Source organism: Pyrgilauda ruficollis, unplaced genomic scaffold, assembly GCF_017590135.1.
Source record: "Pyrgilauda ruficollis isolate IOZ18807 unplaced genomic scaffold, ASM1759013v1 scaffold73, whole genome shotgun sequence".
Classification (NCBI taxonomy): Eukaryota; Metazoa; Chordata; class Aves; order Passeriformes; family Passeridae; genus Pyrgilauda; species Pyrgilauda ruficollis.
In genome coordinates, this window is record NW_024529155.1 from 309,764 (window position 1) to 331,820 (window position 22,057).

Here is a 22,057-nt window from a genome sequence, read left to right on the forward strand (position 1 = left end):
CTGACACATGGGACTATAGAATCCAGTAAAATTTGTAGGGTTTAAGAATCTCCCTGAAGAGGACAATGCAACTTTGTAAGAGCGACTCTAACTAAGAATAAAAAGCTCCTGCACAACCTGTGGCTTACTTATGCAATCTGCATTTACAGTACATTTACAGAGTTCTCTCTCTGCATGTTCCAAGACACCAGCCTTTGAGTCTTGTCTCTGCAGCACAAAGCACACAGGCTTTTCCCCTTCTTTTAAGTCACAGTAACATAATTTGCTATCAGCTACTATGTAAATTATAACAGATCATTATGCTGCCCACTGAACTGCTATGTTAAAATGGCTAATTGAAGACACTGAAGAAAGACTGGTGACACCCCTGGAGATACACTAGTGCAGCAGGATATCTGGTATCAGCTGAACAAAAAACAGGTGCCTCAGTTTCTTATCTTCCAATCAACACACATTTTCAAGCACAAAACACATTACAGACATCACAAGGTTGAAAAGTATTGTCTTCTATTTGCAGTATAGATATGCCATATCTATGCTAATGAAAAACTCTATATTTACATGAATTTTTTGTTCGATATTAATGGAAGTGAGAAGAGCTAGCACACTATAAATGCATCTTTATGGGTTTTTTTACACATGAAATATAGATTCCAAGGGAAAAACTCCGATCTTTAACCTAAATATCTTTCTATTTACGGATGTAGCACAGGCTTTCACCTTCCTTCAATACCAAGGTCAAGCTCTGAAAATAGAGAATGGAAATAATTGTGTCTGTGGTGAGGAAGAGGAAGCCTAGTCCATTTTTATGGAGTTTATTTACAGACATAAATCCCAGACCACTGATGATGACACTCCTTTGATTACTTCTTTGTATTTACTCTAATAAAAAGTATAAAATACGTAGAAAATTTTAAAGGGCAGGATCAGACCAGATATCCCTAATAATTTGTATGCTGTTTTGACTGTCTGGGTGTCTTTGGTGGTGGTTAAATACAACCTATTCTGACTCAGAATTCCAACCCACTGTTATAAGACATGAAATTCCAATGACAGCCTGATAGTAAGGAAGCCAGAGTACTGCTTTTATTCCAGGGAAAGCAGGAAATGGTCTGCAAAGTAGGTTCTTCCAGTTGCTTGATGTGCAAAGTGATAAAAATTTAAGATACTTTTTATTGCTTTACCTCCAGTGGCACAAGGATTGAACTACTTACTGGTCCTTCCTAGTTTGCTTACAGCGACTTCCCCAAAGAAGGCAAAGTGACAGGTTCCCTAGGCAATCCAAAATGAGACCTGCATATAAACAAGTTTGAGACTTCTGACTCATGAATGATTAAGATGAAGAATACTGTGGAAGCAGTGGGGAAAAGCAACTGAGCCATTTTCTTAAAAGGAAGTAATTACATGAAAGATGTTTCTGGCCTTACAGCCAATACAACCCAACTGCTTCCTTACAAAAAAAGCTTGTTCTAGCAGAGAGGAACTGAAAATGTGACCAAAGAGAGTAGCAAGAGTAATGGTCCTCCCTTGCCCCTCTTGTATGACCCTTCTCAAATTAGTCAAAACTACTGTGGGGAACTTCCTCAGTCAAAAACGTGTGTTACGTATTATCACAGCAGAGGTGAAACAAGGTACCAGGGGGTGGTGCTCATCAAAGGGTACCACTTGTTGCCAGCCTGGATTCCAACACACAATTCGCAGTTGCGAGACAAGTGGAAGTTGCTATTGATTTGTTCTGACTGCTTTGGAAGTGCAAGCGCTTTCTGTTTCTCTCATCTTTCACATCATTAATTATCTTGAAAAGAGAGCATGGTATACAGACAAGTCTTGTTATGGAGAAAACTGTGTGACTGAGCACGAGGTCACAGTGTAGAACGTGACTGCAGTACCACAGGATTAGCACAGGCAGATTATTTTGCCTTTATTAATGCCTCTGAAGGTATAGTCTGTAACAAGAATTTCTGACACACATAGGTTCTCTTTGGTTGTAAAAAGAAAGTAACCTTTCAGGCACTTTGTAATTCTTTTTACTGAATACATCCTTTGTGAAAAACCTGGATCACAAATTTTTTGATTCACACTCTTGGGCAAGAAAAAGACAAAAGTACTGAATTTCTCACTATCCTAACTAAGACTCGCCAAACAAGCTCACTTATGCAGGCACACACAGATCCACTAATTTATGTTCCAGTACTGCAACAGGCTCTCAAAACTGCAACAAAAAGAGCCCTGGCAGAACATGGAGCAGCCAGGACAGGTTCTAGCAAATTCTAGTTCTAGTATGAGGGGTGGTGCACTTCAGCTGTCAGATTTGTTTAGCAGAAACTCTCCAAAGAAAAATTCAGCCTTCTGGGGAAAACAAGGTCAGTGATTCAAGACTCAGTACATTTCTTCTTATTCAGACCCAGCCACAGCCTTGAAACGAAGTGATAAAGAAAAGTTCCTTTCAGCCTCAGTGCCCACATTTCAGAAGGATGGATCTATCTAATGCAGTATCAAATACCCAGGAGAATAAATAAAACACTATGGGATTCTTGACTTCAACTATCATTAGACTGCTTCCCTCCTTTTTTTTTCCCTTCTAAACTGGAATGCTCTGAAACTGTGATTACCCATGCTAGTTAAGGATGCCAGGTGTTCCCCAGAGTCTCACATTCCTTTGCTCTCAGAATACTCCAGCTCCTCTCAGCACAGCTTTCCCGTTTACCTTCTGTCGCTGCTGAATGTTGCTCACTGTGTCTGGCTGAAACTCCAGCTTGTCTGTTCTGCAGAGTTTCCAGTATAAAATAATAACAATCAGGAGCACCACGGCCACCGGGACTGCCACCCCAACAATAATCCACAGGTTGCTGTTCTGAGTCTCTGAAGTGGGCTCTTTCATCTTCTCCACAGCTGTGAAGTGGAAAGGAACACAGCAATATTACACAGTGGTTATGTATCGAACTGAGGACACTTCAAGGTTATGTATTTTTATGTTCTTGCAAATGCTAGTTAAGGAATTTATCAGAAACCAGCTGCACATTACAGGAAATGTCATCCCACTGTAAGTTAAGGTATGTCATGCTCAGGAAGCATGGGGCAGGAGATCAATTGTCCTGGCCCACCTTCTGAAGAGCTGTACTTAAAATAATAATGAAAATGGCTCTTCTGCCACATCATCCTGTAACCCAAAACTAAGCTGACATAGTGAAATGGGTCTAAAAAATTACTCTGCCACTAGCAAAGGTAAGATAGACTTTCCAACATTGCTGCCTACTTCCTGCTTTAGGCAGTATTACCAGCTGCCTCTTCTCTTTAACATTTCGTTACCAAAACCAATTTGAACCTCCTCCACAAGCTGTATAGTCTTGCATTGCTGATTACTTTTTTTCTTCTCTCTGTTTTATTGTCAGTGTGTGAGATCCTTTAGCTCCAAGCAGAAAAGAAAACTGCTGGGAAGGGTAATCAAACAAGTTATTTTTGCAAAAGGTAAACTGAAATAAATTACAAAACTTTTATTTGTTAATTTTGCACAGTGGTTAATTACAGGTCAAAAAATCACAGCAATAATGCATTTTTAGTCAAATTGATGCACTTTCTGAAAATTATGTTTTCAAGTTAAAAATAATATTTCTATTTTTTTCTAGATATCATTTTATTAGTAGTCATTCCAATGATGAGCCTAGAACTTAACGGGACATATCTAACAACTCCTTTCTGCCATTATGTTTTCTGTTATAAAAATAATCTTTTTTTTGGTCTAGTTTCTTCCAATAGAAGCACTTAAAGATTTTTATGACTCTGTGACTCTTAGAAGAGCTTTCAAATGACAGGTCAAAGATAACAAGTTTCAACATGCACTATAAGCTCTGAACACTTTATGAAGTTTGTTCAGCATTTATAATTTTTGTAAAGAGAATTTATTCTTACAACATTTTTCACTTCTGTCTAATCAGCATTACAGTCCATTAATGGATATTGAGGAGATGTATACGAGCTACTGACCTATCTGTAGACACCTGTTTTAATGAAGCACAAAATTTACAAACACATACAGATGGTACAATTATTACTATTTTCTTTCCTTTCTTTCTGTAGGGAATTTTAAATCTCAGACACATGCTCTTGTTCTGTTGGCAAAATACCCTGTGGTACCATGCAACTCATGCTTCCATATTGCACAGAAATAAGAAAGGGTAATTAAACATTCACACCAATGAGGTATTTTGCAGATCACACTTGTCTCTTCCTCAGATACCATAAAGTTTCTTTCCTAATTGTAACACGGAATTTTGAGTAGGTACTCTGTCTTGCTACTAACTGAAAATTATTTATATATCAAGCCTCCTGAATGAAGTAATTATATGAGTTTACATGACCTATCCTGTTTATTCTGATGCATATCTAGTAAAAAAAAATCATATTATTTTTATATTATATTCATTAAAAGATCGTATTACTTATATGCTGCTGATGGACAAACAAGTAAAACCAAGATCAATCCTATTCCACGGAAGAAATAAATGCCCCAACTACCCTTAATGTACGTCTTTCACAGAAAAAGTAATTCAGACAAAAAAGCAGTGAAAAACTGGTGTTATTAAACTACAGTGCCATTACTCAGCTAAAGGAAACACCCATTTGATACCCACACACTCCCATCTCCCAACTGTGGGGTTTGTGCAGGCTCCCGGACAAGACAAACTATAAAGAAATACTGGCCAGCAGGATGACATGAAAATGGCAGGAAGGTCTTTGGTCAGCACCGTGCTTTCCCAGCACAAGCACAGAGTGAATGCAGTGAGGCTGGACTTAAGGACCCTGCTGCAACCCTTAGCTCAGCAGCGTCTTCGAGAGGCAAAACAACACTGCACAGCTCACTGCAAGGCTGCTACAGCTGATTTCCTGGAGTGTCAGAGCTGCAGCACCCCAAGAACAAAACACTGCAACAGTGGGCACGGTGCAGTGCCATGACCTGCCCAGGACAAGCCAGCCTCCCGTTTGCCTTTGCTGGCAGGGGCGTGCACGGATGGGGCATGCACAGACGGGGCGTGCACGGACGGGGCTTACGCTGCGCAACGCTGCCCTCGATGCGGTAGCCAAGGATGATCGCAGCCCGCTGGATGTCGACTCTGTTCATCAGGTCTGAGCACTTCAGAGCGCTCAGTCTCTCCCCATCTTGGTCCTCCACGAAATAGATCAGCTCCACGGGGTTATCAACACCAACTAAGCGTGACACGTTCACAATCTGAAAAGAAATTGCAAAGCTTTTACATTTTAAGTTGTATTTATTTGGAACTCCCATATATTCTGTCTAAAGAGCTCATACTCTCTCTCCCCTGTTGTAACTGAAAGGAAAATTTCAATGGCTAACCTTTCCTTTTTCCCCTCCTACTCGTATCATAAAAATGTACACATCTGGTAAGTAAGAGAACGGCTTTCACTCTAAAGATGTCAACACTATGCCACCCTGGAAGCCTCTACTGCCTTTAGCAATGGTTGGTTAGAAGAAGTGTGACTGCACTTTTCCCTTCTCTAAATACCTACTCTAACTTTGATTTGTTATTCATAACACACACACCTCTTTGCTCCAGTTTTTTAAATGTTACACAGCTACACAGGTGAATATTCTGTTAGCATCAAATAAAACTGTTTGCTCTGTTTCAACTTAAGCACTTCGCACAATCACCTTCATCCTCCACACAGCTCCCCTTGGCATCCACCTTTCTTCAGGAAGGAATGTATTGGACGCTGTGGGAAGGAATTCTTCCTACCTACATCTAAAGACATTAATAATCAAAAGAATGCATGCTATGAGGAAGCCCTGTAGATACTCTCTAACCATCAAGCATCTCCATTGCATATGAGAACCACGTAACTTTGAATTCCTGTAAAATCTTTTTATATAATAACTCTCCTCTGTTTAACCATTTACCATGTAATGGTGAGCTCAAACCAGAATCAGGACAAAAAACATTAGGAGGTATTCTGTTGTGATTTTTTTTTAAAGAGTTTGAAGGGCTCTGGAAGGAATTGACATAAATAGAGTTACGTATTTTGCTTCCTTCAGAATTAGTCTTCTGCTGTAAGTACATATTTAATAAATTATAATCTCAGAAACTGCCCATAGGCCTAAAGTAAAGCAAACACACAAATGTTTGCACGTGAGACTTACAAAAGCAAATCTTTATATTGTTTTCTTTGCTAGCTTCCAACTAAACAAATCATGTTGAAGGAAAGAAGTACAATTTCTAGCTCAACAGGAATGATGTTCTAGTTTTGGGGAACAGCAACTCAACATGTCCTAAAAAACAATTCTCAGGATGGTAACAGCAGTATGTATACTATACATATTAAAAATAAAAAAAAATAAAAAAAAAAAAGGGGGAGAAAAATGAAACAAGAGAAAGCACAATTGTCATAAAATCTTACAGGACAAATCAAGTGAAAGCAAAAAGTAATGTTCAGTGTCAGCCATATTTGATGCAAGAAACAGAATATCTACAAACAGAGCAGAAAAATGTGCAGATCTCTGAAACAGAGCAAGAGCTGCTAACGGGACCCATTAAATGATGCTGCTGCTCCCCTGAATGCCATTCCCTCTTCTATCAGCTAAGAGAAAACAAATTCCTGACTTAAGGTAACAAAACAGCATCAATAAATGAGGTTCCAACACACGTATTTGGCAGCTGTAAAGCTAAATCTGGCTTCATTTACCATAAATATACAATTAGTTAACAAATGCCCACAGCTTTATGTTCTATTACATCTGCTTCAGGTGGGTTGCCACAGCCTGGTCTCAGTGCAATGAGCAGCAGAGTGTACAGACTGGTATCCGCTCCCAGCACAGATGAAACCTTCCCAAACCTAACTCATGTGGAGGGTGAGGGAGCTGAAAGGCCATGTGGGACTGAAAATCAATGGGTTCTTTGTTTTAATTTTATGAAGCCCCTCTGTGCACAGCCAGAGAATCAGAGAAAACTAGAAAATTCTTAAACTGAGCTGTCATACATTTTATGGCCTGTGAAGAATCCAAGGAGGATAATTATGTGTGTTACACACATCAGGTCATGGTACCAAGCTCTCTGTATGGATTAACAAAATAACTTCTCCACAGCTGCCTTTAGAAAAGGCAGAGGTAAGAAGGACATGATTTCAGTGCAAGTTCTCACAATGGAAACTGGACAAATTTTAACACAGAATTAAAACCAACAGCATATGGCTCCCTATGCTGAGGAACGGGCATGAGTGAGAACATAGAAGAAGAAGCTGGAAGAAGGAGCTGGAGGTATTTCAGCACAGTATAGAGAACATGGGAACAAGCACAAAAAAGTTCAGTGGAGGTGCAGGCTAGAGCTGATGAACTAAGCTCACTATTTTAAGCTAAAATTTATCTGAAATCATTTCTTCTGAATACACAGTATTTTATGACTGCTCACATCATACAAAGAGAGAAGCTTCACAGAGAGAAGCTGCAGACAAAATTTCAAAACCATGGGGAGATGGTTAAGGATTTCTATTCTGGGAAAGCTGGTGACTAGCAGGGTAGTCTGGAAGCAGATACAAGACAATTAGACTTGTACATAAACCCAGTACTGTGACAATAGCAGTACCTCAGTCTTCATCTAAATTTTACTTATTGATTTTTGCAACTAGCCTCTGAGTTTGCTGAAACACAGGAAATGGCATACTGGGTCTGAACTCTTAAATCTGGTCATGGAACTGAGGTACACTCACCGTGCCTGTTTGTTACAGAGTTTCTGTATCCTAAGTTTTGACACATGGTTCCAAATTATACTCTTTGTGCAGCTTCAGACTGCTTTAGTCTCTGTCCTTGAGAATGATAAGAATGCAAGCAGAGACAAATACTATTTGCCAGGCATCCAGCAAAGCTGCCCACATGTAAGGAAGCATTTAAGCATTTTACATTTATACTTTGGCAGTGAGAAATGACATAGGGAGGGAAGAGATAGAGGAATTTTAAATGCAGGAGACAGAAAGTTGGGGGGGGAATAAGAAAAGACTAATTCAACTCCTGTGTACATAAATGATACCATCTTTGTTGATACTAGATGTACATTTAACCTCCACAGAGAAAAGGCTTAACTGTGTTCAGGTGTCAGTAAATTTAATTTAAAAAGTGTTTTCAAGTGAATATCATAGGTCAGTGAACAAAGTTGCCTTGGTAACAAAATTGGTAATTTCAGGCATGGAAATACAAGTGGTGGGGAAGCTTCCAAGGCATTCTCAGAGACCTGGCCAGCCAGTGGGATATCCTGGTCAGCAATCCCCACAGGAGCAAGGAAGCCCTGGGGAACTGCTTCAGGCTCTGGAAGGCATGAACACCACTTAGGAACAAGCAGATATGCACACACAATCTCCAGTGCTCATGCAGGAGGATTATTTCCCTTTCTTTCCTTCCTTCGTCATACTGGGGAAAAAAATAATCAAAAAATATCCTCTTTCTATCTTATTAAGAGTAGGATTTTAGTGTCTGGGCAATGAATTCAAGCTGCACTGTGGTCAGCACACAGAGGTACAAGCAGACTGTGAGCAGCCTGACAAGAGGAATCAGTTGCTGCCTGGGGGGGCCAACAGGCCCAGAGGAAAAGGTGAAGCAGCAGCAGTGCCCAAAGGCTTTAGTTATAAACCTAAAAACTCACAGCAAGACAGGCTTTCCTCAGCCAGGAGAGACACACAAGCTGTCAGCAGAAAAACACGGGAATGAATTTTTGCCTTAATGAAAAGCTCAATTCAGTCATTACATTCTCTCATAAGCTGCTACTCCTCACACACATTGCAACTAAAATGCTGCCTAACATGTTCTTTAAATCAGAACATTCCTTTGTTTAACTTACTAGGATCAGCTTTTCACTTTCTATTAGGTTCAAAGGACCAAGCACGTTGAAATAAAGGGAAATTAATTTTTTTATTAGCTGCTGGTGCATTTTTAAACTACAATTAAGCCCTCTAATTCCTAAAGAGTGTAATGAGAATTATACTCTTATAATACTATTATATTATAGTTATAAACTATAATATAATAAAATATGTATTTCAGATATTAAAATATAAATACAGCACAGGTCTCTGCAAATTCAATGCAAGTCACAGTAAGCAGGTGCCTTCAAATCTGCAGTAACAGAAGCTGCACACTGAAAATATGTATGACCTACTCTGTGAAACATTAATACAATGTCCCACAAAAATCAGTGGAACTATCAGAAGTACAACAACCCCGTGTGAGGCTTCAGAGGGGTTTTTGTGCATAAAGGTTACAGGCTTTTTTCTCTTTTTATCGTGGAGTGCCACCTGTTAACAGCACAGACAGTCAAACAGGAGGGGAAAGCCTGCTATTTGGGTACCCTCCAAAGCTCTTCTTCAGAGTGTGTTTGACTTAGGTACTAACACATGCCTTTAGAAATGAAATCTAAACCTCAAAAGGTATCACTTCTATTTCCTGAGCACGTGAAAGGAAACTAATATGCCTGCAGTAACATTCACAAATAATTGCTTCACCTCTTGACCTGTAGTCCTGATTTTCCACAGAGCTTAGAAATGTCACATTTCAATACACTAGAAATATATTTCACCTCAGGAAAAACTCTGGTCTAGAGGGTCACAAGGCAAGTGAAATGTGAGTCTAGTCTTTAATGGATATATATACATGTTCTGTTAAAACTGCAACACTTTTGGTGCTGGCAGCTTTTTTTTCTTATTTTCACTTCATTGTGCTCTACTATCATAGCAGTCACTGATTTGTGTGCAAGAAATACATATGGGAACATCTGAATGTGAAGGACAAGAAACATTATTAGCTCTCCCAGAAGATACAAACACACTTCAAACACAGCTTATGAACTTGGCTAAGGGGAACAGAATTAACAGCAGTAAAAGGTTTATGGCAGATGTCTATGCACAAGATCCTCAGCTAACAGGGGAAAATCCTCAAAAGGAACTATCCTTCAGTCTGGAGCCCACTACCAGGTGCATCACTGCAGCTGCACACCGCAGCCTCTCAGGCTGTCTCACCTGCTACACACCTGAACATCCTGCCAAGGCAGCTACCAGGGAGCTGTGGCACCTGCAGGTACCTGCTGCTCTGAGCCAGGAAAGCAGGACACCCAGCACACACACTTCACTGCAAGGTATCTCTTCTGCTTCCCTCCTTCCACTTCTCCTTCGTTACAGCTCTAACCCTACCTGAAAGGGTGGGCTGGGAGCACCTGGAGAAGCCCTCTGATGGTAAGATGTGCTGACTGTAATGAACAGAATCCTCCTCTGCCCAAAGATAGCAGCTGGCAGGCTCTTTGCACTAATTAAGTGGCATAAATGAGCAGCACTGCTGTCTGGAACACGAGCTGCAGACCTCATCTTGTGTCCCAGTACGTAATACAAAGTCAAAAGAAAAATGCTGTATTTTCACTTTCCAAAATACCACTCCTTATCTAAAAAGGATGTGTCCATAATTTTGTGCATGAAAAAAATAAATTACCTGAGCTTTATTGTGCAAAGTCATAAAACTGTAATCCATACATACACATTTTATTGGCTGTGATATCTTCACCAACAACATAAGGAATATTTGTTTAATTTATATGCAAAAGGAGGACAAAAGCATAATGAACAAAGTGCAATAAGAGGTGTTGGGAATAGGAGATGTGAAGCAGACACCTATTTGCAACAATTCGAGCTGTACAGAAGAAAAATAAAATAAAATCTCTATTACTGAAACAGATGCTTCTGAGAAAGGAAAGCAGTAGTAAGAATATCCCAACATCTGGAAATTTAAGTGGTAGCAAAAACCATAGGATTAAATTAAATAAAGACAATAGGCCTGAAATGCAAAAAGGGCATCTGGGAGGTAAACCAACTGTCAATGAATTAGCTGGAAAAGCTAATTTTTAAGAAGATGAGCCATTAAAAAAGTACTTTGGCTTTCAGATTGTGGAACTGATTAGAAAGAACACATCAGAATTTAAAACTTTAAATTAAATAGCCAAGTCTTCCTGGACTTTATGTGAATAAATCCACCTGTGACTCTGCAACTCTAAAGCAGCACTGGAATCCAGATAACAGAAGTTGCTATGTGTGCATAATTTGGTATGATTATTCATTTTAACCTGAAATCCAACCCTGTGACCAGTAGTACTGCAACAAATAAGAAGTTAAGGGGTAGAATGTACTACTCTACTGCTGCACCAAGACACACACGATTCTACTTTGTATTTCTACACAACTGCCAAAACATCACAGAGAGCTGTGAAGTAGCTGTCCCAGGAGATAAACGTTTTTCAGATGATCATCCTGTCTCCTTTTGCTAGGTGCCTCATGTAAGCCAAACAAGAGAGAACATTTTTAAAATAAGATGTTGGCAGAACAATTTTCACTGTTGTTTCTAAGAAGCCATCAGAAATTTTTAGTAGGCACTTAATCAGTCATTTGCATTTGTTATGTTTAGCTTAAAAGACATACGTGGTGCTTGAAAGAAGACCCATATTTTAGGTGCAAAACACAAGTATCACCAAGTAGCTAAAGGTGACACGTGCTTTTGAGTCACACTTCTCAACTCAAAACCTGAACACTTTGTTAGCACTCATGTTAACTAATTCAGTAATTTATTATACTTTATTTTCCAACCTCTGATTTTGAGCTCTTAATACCTGCACAATGTTGCTGCCTGCAAAACTGGCCCGTCTCCAGATCCTGCCTCTGAGCAAAGCCTCGTTGAAGAGGTGAGCGAGCTTCCGCTCCATCTCGGCCCGGAACACTTCCTCCTGAATTCGCTGGTCCACGACACCCAGGAGAACTGCATGGCACACAAAGCAACCCAAGAAAACAAATTCATTAGTAAAACTTCTCAGTTTCTTCTCCACAACTTCAATTACAAGCTTTGAGTCACCCTGGGACAGCTCAGGGATAATTCAAGAGCACCTGTATGTAAATGGGAATTCTGACCTGTTCAGGTGGAGGTTACTTGCTGGAAAAGGGAGACATTTGGTGGGAAAAAGTAAAAATAAATAATTTGGGGGAAAAAAAAATCAGGCAGAGGATTTTTTTTGAACCTTAACCAGGCTAGACAGACCCAGGATAATAAGGCAACTATTTCAATTCTAAAAATGCATAAAACCATGAGCATTCAATGAATTTTTAAAAACTGCTAAAAGAGAAAACTTAGTCTAAATCATCTGCTTTAACTAATTGCAGTCAAAAGGGTTGTGTTCAGAAGTGATGAGCTGGAGATGGGGAGGGCAAGGGTTCAGAGTCCTGGTGAAAAAGTAGAACAGCAGGACATGAATGGAGCAGTAGGCATTCAAATGAAGCAACGGAACAGTCCTCCAGGACAGCAAACCAACTCACTGCTGACTGCATCAAATAAATTCAGCTTTAATTCTCCTCCACTAAAAATACATGTATTTTTTAAAAGTCGCTTTTTCTGTGTTTCCACATTTATTTTTTTAAATGTAGAGCTTAATAAAAAGCCACCAGTTAAATAAAATAAATAACCAGTTAGATAAAATAAATATAATTTTAATTTTTTGACATTTTAAACCAAATCTATTAAAGCCACTTTTTCAATTTGAACCTTTCACTGTAGATGTCAGAGAAAGGAAACATTTTCATGATTTCTCACTGAGATCAACAGCATCTGTCTTCTAAATTCAATCACAGACTAAGTATCTCAGAATTAAATAGCAAAGCAGACAGTGACCTAAGGCTATTATATACACCAAGCAGAAAAGTGTTCTTGCCTGTGTATTGGATTTCAGTATCAATAAATTATGTTTAATAGCATGAATTGTATTCTACAACAGAGGGAGAACACTGTATATCCCAGCTTTTTATGACTACTGGGATACATGCACATATAACTGGGTAATTTGATATTAAAAATCTTTACATGCATAGATTCTTCAATTTTCCCATGTCATGATTCATTACCCTTAAAATACAAAACACTGACTGAAAGCAATGACCCAGCCAAAGTCTACTAGCTCTTCCCAGAATCCTGCAAGAACTGAGACTACAAAAAATTCCTCTGCAGAGAAAAAAAAAAAGTTGCTGCAATTGACTTCCAAAATCTTACAGGCAGAAGTTTATCAAAACCCAAGGGGATGTGATTTCAGAGCTGGAAGAACCCTTTTTTTACTGCAGGCACTAAGGGAATTTTCAGCAGCAATGGACAAACCTAAGGCTGAGCAAGAGAGGGAGCAGGTGTAGCCAAAAAACCCAACATAAATCTCTAAGGAAGGATGCCACTGGTTACGAGACACACAGTGAGCACTATCTGAAATTCTAAATCTTTCTTCTCTGAAACAAACTATGTGGGCATCAGAAACTGAGGTGCAATTTGGTTTCCTGCTTAAAGAGTAAAGTGGTGACTGGTGGGAGGAGACAGGGAAACCTGGAAAAAGAAGCAAGTCTATACAATAGGTGAACTAGCGGTGATACAAGTTGTAGGAAAACAAGAGTGTATCCAGTGGGGCACCTGCACCCTAAGAACAAGTTTGGTAGGCAAAGCCTCCCCACCAGTCAGGCTTAAAAGCAGCAGGTAAGACCTACAGGAGGGAGGCAACCTCAACAGCCTTTGAGCACCTAAATGTGACAGCTCAAGCACATCTGTAAATTACAGAATAAAACATTCAGAAGACTTTGGTGGGAGGGATCCTCTGTGAACGAATCAGAAGAGATCAATGAAATGTGATAAAACTCTTTTGTGTACTGAGAATTCATCTATTTTCACTCTGTTTTATTCTGAGCATGTTTTGGTAGAAAGTGTCACACAAATAAAACTTTAATTTTCAGTTAAAATTGATACCTAAAAATCAATGTGGCATATTGACAACATGCAGTGTAGATACTTTATGCCCGACAGTCTGAGCTGTTTCACTAAGAATGAACTGCCTTATAGACAAAAAGTGCTTTGTGTGCATTATCAAGGAATTTCAGTAGTTAATTCTAGACCAGGGATTTATATTTCTCAGATATTCCAGGTCACTGGGCCTTTGGTTTTAGAATTTATTCAGCTCAGACATGTTATTACCTCACAAAAATGCAGCACCCCTAAGCTATGGATATTTATCAGGCTAGTTATACCACTACCAAAACTAATTGCATTTTTACTTACTCACAGAGAACATACGTACCTGTTCTCACCCAGGAAGATTTCATCAACTGGGACACATTAAGCTTGGGATAATGAAAGGCTGAAGAAAAAACAGAATGGAGGAAAAACATCCATAAGAACAGTTTTCTAAACAACATATACAAAACCAGAAGCCACTACATAATTTATACTGTCAGCAAGCATCTTATTTACACAGATGCATTTCTACTCCTGAGGCAATGCAGACACAATGGCAAGGGAAGTGCTCCCAGTGTACACTGCTGAGTTTGTCTCTAACAAAAAGAAGCTGACTGAAACAGATTTATTACGTGAAAGACTCCAAGCTGCTGCAGCGAGGTCATTGCTCCCAGGAATGTAAAAGCTCACTGTCTGAGTTGTGACTCCTACCGAGCTAGCTGCAGGATCAGACTCTTGCTCAAAGGGCAGTGAGGCAACTCGTGAGTGTCTCAGTGAAAGTAAGACCTTCTCTGAGGCAGAAACTACAAGGAAACAGTAAATGTAAAGCAGAGAACTAAACACATATGATTTGTGTTCCAGCCTTGTGCAGGGGGAAGCATTTAAAAAACCACCACCTTGATAATTAGTTTTTTTTACAAAACCCACAAATAACCACATGTAGAAACACTGCTGTAGACAAACCTTGTGGCTTTTCTGCTTGGCTTGGTGGCTCCAAACTTCCTAATGTCTCAATTTTTCAAAAAAAAAAGCTCTGCTGCAGAGGGACATCCTTGCCCCAGCAAGAAAAACAGTCTGAGTTTCTACTGAGTTCAGCAGAGATAAGATTTTTCCCAAGGTTTCCACTGGAGAGCAGTAAAGACATGTTGGGAATGAAGTGAACATGGGGGCTGGGCCAACAGTTTCCTCAAGGGAAGTCTTAAGCTTCACTATGGCAATAACGAAGAAGAATGGTCTTAACTTTCTCAAAATATTTAATCCAGATGCATTTTGTTAAGCATTATAGAAAGGTTAATTTTTAAACCATTTCATGAACACAAAGAACGCAGCACATAACAATTAAATGACCTGGCCCATGCTGGATTAATTTAGAATAAAGATGTCTACAGTTGTGGACTAGTTTGCCACTACTCCACGTTTCAGGGAAGTAGAAAATTGAAGTTTTTCTAATTTAATGATGCAAGAACTTGTAGACAAGTCGTTCTCTGTCAGTGTACCAAAAATCTGATTCTTTTGCCTGTTAAAAAGCTTAGGAATTTTTTGGTTAAACTAAAAGCAAAAGAATCATTAGTACATTTTACCTTTTATTTTCACAGATATATAACTAACTCCTATTGGAAGAAAAAAATAAAAGAAAATCTGGTTATTCCACCTTTATTTCAGTAATAGAACCACTAGCTTCAAGAAGACTACCTGGCTGGTACTCTGTGAGTTATTGTTCAGAAGGGTGCTAGAACATGGTCCTTTTTTTCTGAACAGGAAAACCTGGCCCTCTATGTAAGTGATCACGATGCATTAAATTTCCAAAACTCTCAGACAAGCAAAAAGCACCTCAGAGTCCATTTAAACACACCCATTTATTTTTGGCATCCTGCTACTTGATTCTTCTGATTGTAGCTTTTAGACTGAAATTCTATTTACTCTAGTCATGCAATTGTTTGCTTCAATTTAGAAATGGAAGCTGAACAAAAAAAGCATAAACTAAACTGAAAACTGATTCTGTTGTTTGCCAACTCATGGAAAGAGCATGATAAGGAAATCAAAAACCTTCCAGTGACCATAATGCTTTGAACTCCTAGAAATTGTGAGTTTTTTCTTCTTTAACCCAAAATCATGTTTTGCTTCAATACTTACTGTGCTCTTCACACTTTTTCTAATTAGTACTTGAAAATGATTTAATTCATGCAAATTGCTGGGTGACTATTCATTTAAACTTTTCACAGAATTAATGCAACTTAAAAATAAACCAACTTGAGCAGAAAATCTTGACATTGAAAAGGAAGATGTGCTGTGATCATTGCCAACTAAGACTAGGTTCTAAAACCTGACAAAGAATGCTGAAAATTGGCAGAAGTCAGCAAATCCAGGTTCCAATTCTTATACCACAGGTCACTCTAGTGTCTCCCTGACCTTGGGCTCATCTGGAGTCTCAGCACTGCAGTAAGATCAAATTTGCAAGATTTCTGATGTCCTCTGGAACTAACAATTACAAACAGCTCTGACTGATTGTTATTCTGAGGGGGAAGCTGGATAGACAAAATGTAATTGTTAGCTAAATTGCAGCTGGTCTGCTAATGACTCTGGATGCATTAATGAAGTAGATGCTGGCATCATTAGTAGATGCTAACAGGCAGCCCTGGAGCACCATGCCATGTAACAGCATCGATTTGGTGCTGAATGAAAAGGGAAAGGGTCACCTGGTCACCCACACACCTACTGACAGCAGCCTAAAGCACACCACTCAGGCAGCATGGCCATTGCCAGATGTTCTAAGGATCTCTGACTCTCTCCTACAGATGTGTGGGACCATGCATGACAGAACTGGTGTCATGCTGATCGTTCTTATTTCTGATCAACAGAGAACAGCAGTAGAAAGCATGGAGGGAATGCAGTATTTGAAATGAGAAGGCATTAAATGTAAAATAAGATTCCATGCAGATACTGGGGTGTGGGCAATAGAAACACACTGTGTCTGTTTCAAACCTGATCCAAAATCCACCCAAAAAAATTTGCCAAATATTTCTGCAGTCCTTGGACCATATAATACAATTTTATATTTATCCTATGGGCCTTGCAACATCTCCAAGACAGCCAAAATAGATGACACGCATCAAAGTGCTACTTAGAACTGAAAAAATAGCAAGTCCCAAGGTGATTCTCTCTACTTGAAGTCCTAATAAAAACAAAGAGCTTTATTCAGGGTAAGTTCATGAAGGCAAATATTGCCATCTACTCCACAGCTAGTCCTTTACTGGTCCTCCAAGAAATCTGCTAGCCATAAAGAAATGCCAAATATATAGTTTCTGCTTATTTTTAATGATTAGACTTAGTTTTCTTTCTGCTGACTTGTAGGTCATGACCATCTAACCAATTTACAATCTGAAACATGAGCTGTAAGATGGACGATGAAAAATAAGCATGAGGAAGGTGTAAACTGGACATTTCAATAGAAACATGCTGCTCAAATCACCTAGAAGTCTTGTGAGGAAAGAAGAAAGTCTGGAAGTTTCCAGGTTTTGCCATTTTCACAACCCTATTCCTGCAAAGAACAGTCCACACCTGCCAAACAACTTTCACTCCTGATCCTGACTCTATGTGAGTGGGGGGAAAAACTGACAAAGAATTCCTGGTGTTAATGATGGGACAAACCACACAGTTAAAATTATAAACAGGACATATTATTTATGTGAATAAAAACCATGAGAGGACAGTGTGTGAAAGACAATGCAAAGTGAACAAGTGGCAAGGAGCAAATACACTCTTTGGAACAAAGTTCATATTGGAGATATTGATGTCAACGTCTCACTTAACAATGCAGAGATGCACAAGTAGCTTTTCTTGGGTATGACCAACTTCAATCCCCAAAGCTGGGGGTTGAGCCCTGGCACCCAGCTCACCCACAATTAATTTCTTCAGATGCAAGTACAAAATTTACAAGATCATGCACACAGTCCTTAAGGGAATATGAAAAGTCACCAGCAAGAGTATTAGTTGTTAGCATGCCTGATAAACTAAGGCATAAATGGCACAGAATAGTATGGCATGGAACATTTCATATTTACATATGAACACTAACAGACACAGATGGTTTACATGTAAATATACAACATTCCTAGAAAAAAAAAATCACACTGAAAACAGAGGTTTGCATATTAATTGGCACAGACCGAAGCAGCTATATCACTCTAAGGTGTTCTAACACCTTCCCTGCTACAGTTGCTCTGTAGAGCAAGGCAAAGTATCAATGCGGAGTTCAGGGCCTAGAAAACAAAAACATCTAGGCATCTCCCTGCTAAAGTAGCTTTGAGGATCTGCCTGTTGGTCACCCTCAACAGTCTGCTGAATGAGATGTTTCAGGAAGGATCTGTCCAATGCTGCTGAGCCTTTGGACAGGATTTTTGGCTCTGAATCTGAAGATCTAAAACCCTTAGGCTCAAAATCCAGTCACAGCAGCAGTGTAAAAAACTGTAGGAACAGCTCAAAATAACTTGCTGTGATTGTCTCACTGATAAAAGAGTCTGAACTACATTCATCATTTCTGTGCCTGTGACAGAAGGACACACAGCTCTAGTAATCTGAGAAACTACGTTCCCACTTTGCCAACTTCCCAAATAGCACCAGAGCTGGTATTCCAGAACAGTGCCTGTTAAAGCACTACTGAGACCAAACTGGACCCATTCAAACCCAAATGTGCTGTCCTACAATGGGCTCCATCTGTAGTAAATGTGAGTTCCTCTAACAGCAAGCAAGTCAAATGCTGACAAGATGTTCCTTAATTTAGGACATCTTATCCACAAAATCCTCACGTTTTCTACACTGCAATCTTTGGGAAGATCTCATAGTTCCTAAAAATCTGAGCTCTCCACTCATCCTACTTTATTTTGTTTTGTTATTGACATGTGAGTGACCACAGGGCTCCACTGGCACTGGCATCATCCCCAGTGACCAGGCACTGTACAGATGCAGGTAACAAAGGGACAGCTCCTGACACGAGCATTAAAGTAATTTCAACTTTCCTAAGTACCATCAAGAAAGGAAAACAGAATCATGGAATTGTTTGGTTTCTAAGAGACCTTTGGGGTCATCTAGTTCCAAGCCCAAGGAGAACCATGTACATTCATCTTCAACAGGAATGTCTTCCCCCTGGAACCAGCCCCTCTTTCAGGCTACACCAGCCTTGGCAGAAACTCTGTTGTCACTTAGTTGCACTGTAGCTCCATTGCACAATCCAGAAGATGGATTCTCAGCAAGGGGCAACCTGCAAATACACTACAAATATAATTTCAGAAGATGTGGACAAAACTAAAAGCTGTAAGAGCTGATGTAGGCTCTTACATCACAGGAAAAAAAAGCATCCCTCAACATAAAAAATATTACCAGAGACTAAAAGCTACCTGGACTCAAGCTCAAATGCATAAAAGAGAGGACACAGAGTAAAGAGAGGTGACCACAGCCCACAATGTGAGCTGTTCTGTGGCTTCCCAGATAAAAAGAAATGCTAGTCATCTATGGACAGGGATTCTCAAGACTTGGTCCTGGCTTCACTAAACAGACCTATCACTGCATAGAGCTCACACTCTCTGTGAGACTAAATGAGAACAAAATGCTTAACAGCAATGTGTCAACAACCTCATACATCTTTTATTTGATTATGGGAGTAGAGAGATCAAAAATGCTGAAAACATTAAATAAAAAGCTTCAAAAACTTAGTATGCTCAGAGTGCATCCAGTAAATGGGGAAGTATCCTGTGCAGTCATCTTACCTAGATCGAAAGCTGTTAAGGACAACAACTTTTCTGTTGACAGTGACTCTCTTTACAGTATTTTCACTGACACACACAGCTGCATAATGAACACCAACTATTAGACCTGATTTTCCACTAAATGTTTAACTATATTGTAAAACTCACTGTGTCTATATCTACTGTAAACTACAGCTCACAGAAATAACTCCAAAAATTAAAAAGCATGGTGAGATAGGAGAAATGGGGAATTAATGGACTGAGTCAATGACACCCACCAGCAGGAAAAGGCAAGTACTATTCTCCCATGATCTTGCTCATGTTCCTGAGTCACCTGAAAAATCTAACCAAACATAAGTTGTCACGGCCAAGTGTCAAGCAAGCTCTATTATGCAGGCAGTTCCCACTCATTTACGTTTAGCATGATGGTGGTCTGAAAAAAAAAAAGACTTGCCATGCAAATGTACATAAAAAATGAGAAAGGTAATACCTTAAAACATAACAGACTGCATAGACAAATTAATTCAGACTGTATGGGCAAATACCAACTTATGTAGCCAGTGTCCCAGGAGTTTCTAGAAGTCAGAGACATGGTTAAGGGCAGCACAACGCTGAATCCTCCTGAGAATTAGAAAAGGCCTTTCTAGACATAAGCACAGAGACACACCTTGGACTGCACTTCACAGCAATACTGATCTAAGTGATTTTCTTATTTTTAGACCTGGACTAAAACCAATGAACTGACAAAGCCAGGTTAAGCACAACTGACCCAGCACAAAAGGAAAGTATGATGACAAAAGCAGCAAGATGCTGTAGCACCAAAATGTGATCAGAAAGAGGCAGATTTGCCTGCAGAACTCATGATTCAAGTTAGGTACTTGAAGCTGCATTATCACTTATGCAAGAAATAATTTTAAAACTGCAGAGAGGGAAAATACTGGACAGAAGTATTTTGCAGTATTGGAAAACAGCAAATACTCACGTTCAGCAATCTGCTGCACAGGAAAGCCCAGATAGAAGCTGAATTCCACCACAGACAAGTTCCTGAGCTGCTCGCTGACTTCGGACCCATTTAGAAAACCATCCCTATCTCGGATGGCAAAAACAATGCTCACAGGGCCCTGTCGAAATGCCACCCCAGGCCTGCTTAGAGTTATATTCAGTATCTGAAAAGATAACATTGAAGCAGGGTCAGCAAAATCAAATCACTGCCATTTCCATCCCCTTCCTTGACAGATTTTTCTTCTTCCTCTTATATGAAGAGGAGGGCAATTCACATCAAGACAGAGGAACATCTGTTCCAGACTGGTTTAACCAGCTAAGTCTCAGAAGAGGCAAAGTTACATGTGCATTCCTCTTCAAAAGTCATCCTTTAAGGGCAATCATAATCCAGAATGATCTGACAGCTACAGCCCACAAAATGATGAGAAAAAACCACCTAGCAAGACAGACAGCAAAATAAATCTAGTCGTAAATAAGTCTTAGATGAATGCCAAACTGCATGGAACAGAAGAAAGGGATTACTGCAAATAAAGTTCTGAAAATGGTTGTTCTCTTGGTAAAAATCTCCTGCACCAGGCACACCCAAACCCACCAGTTGTTAGAAGCCTTTTTGTGGCACCAATATACACAGCAACTGTATTCATGTAGATAAACCTCTTCTGAAAAATAAGAAGCATTTTAAGTTGGCTAAGCTGATAGTCCAAGAAATTGTTTTGCATATTCTGTCTTCAGTCTATGCAGTAACACTGTGCTTGAAGTTCTGAGCACTCTTCTATATGTACTACACAGTACTTTAGATACTCTAAAATTTGTCATTTTTCTTCCTGAATTTATTATTTTAGGGTACAACAGATGGGTATTTATGGCATCAGTTAAACAACATAATAAAATTTTTACTGAGTTTGGTATTACAACAAAGTTAGATTAAATTTAAGAATTCAAACAGAAGAGGGAGTTGATCTCATTAATGGAATTACTGACTTTCCAGGGAGCTCTAAGCTCTGCTGTGTGATTCAGGGCTCTGCACATGTGCAATACCTTTCATGTGCGAAGTTCCAGTAGCAGCTGTCACAGACATCGTATACTGTGAGTATTTCTAGACCTCAGAAGCAACTAGCATGTTTGCTCACATTATGGCAGGGTCATGTAACTCCTATATTCCCTAACAGGGTCTCCAGCATGGCAATGAGACCTGAAAGCTTTCTTTCAACAAAAACCTTTTAACCACACCTTAGTCTTTTATAGTAAACTATGATGGGAGTGACTCTGGTAAGGGCTGGAACAGTTTTTATTTGAGAAATTATAAACTCTATCATATTCAATAATGCTTCTGGATATAAACCATCACCTTGGATCATTTTTTCAAAAAGCTTGTAAAAGCTTGTAACATGTTGTGCCATATTATTTTTTAGGGGGAAAATCCCAACTGACTTCATGACAAAGCCTCATAGCTCTACATGACCTAGACTGCAAGTGACAGCCAGAGAACACTTAACTCATTTTAGTGTCTGGATGAAACACAGGACAAGCA

The 22,057-nt window shown here is 39.4% G+C and overlaps 1 protein-coding gene across 5 annotated transcripts in view; it reads right to left on the reverse strand.

Annotated features, from left to right (window-relative positions):
* The window catches only part of KIAA1549 (KIAA1549 ortholog), a 140,554-nt gene that overhangs the window by 38,241 nt on the left and 80,256 nt on the right, over nt 1-22,057 (reverse strand). For all 5 annotated transcript variants that reach the window (XR_005956721.1, XR_005956722.1, XM_041485948.1 and 2 more), the window contains exons 6-10: nt 20,507-20,690; nt 14,127-14,186; nt 11,643-11,788; nt 5,050-5,227; nt 2,708-2,892 (exon numbers count right to left, since the gene is read on the reverse strand). Coding sequence is in view for 3 of the 5 variants with exons in the window: in XM_041485948.1 (XP_041341882.1) it covers nt 2,708-2,892; nt 5,050-5,227; nt 11,643-11,788; nt 14,127-14,186; nt 20,507-20,690 (753 nt within the window). In the remaining 2 variants the exon portion in view is untranslated. The remainder of the gene's footprint in view (nt 1-2,707; nt 2,893-5,049; nt 5,228-11,642; nt 11,789-14,126; nt 14,187-20,506; nt 20,691-22,057) is intronic.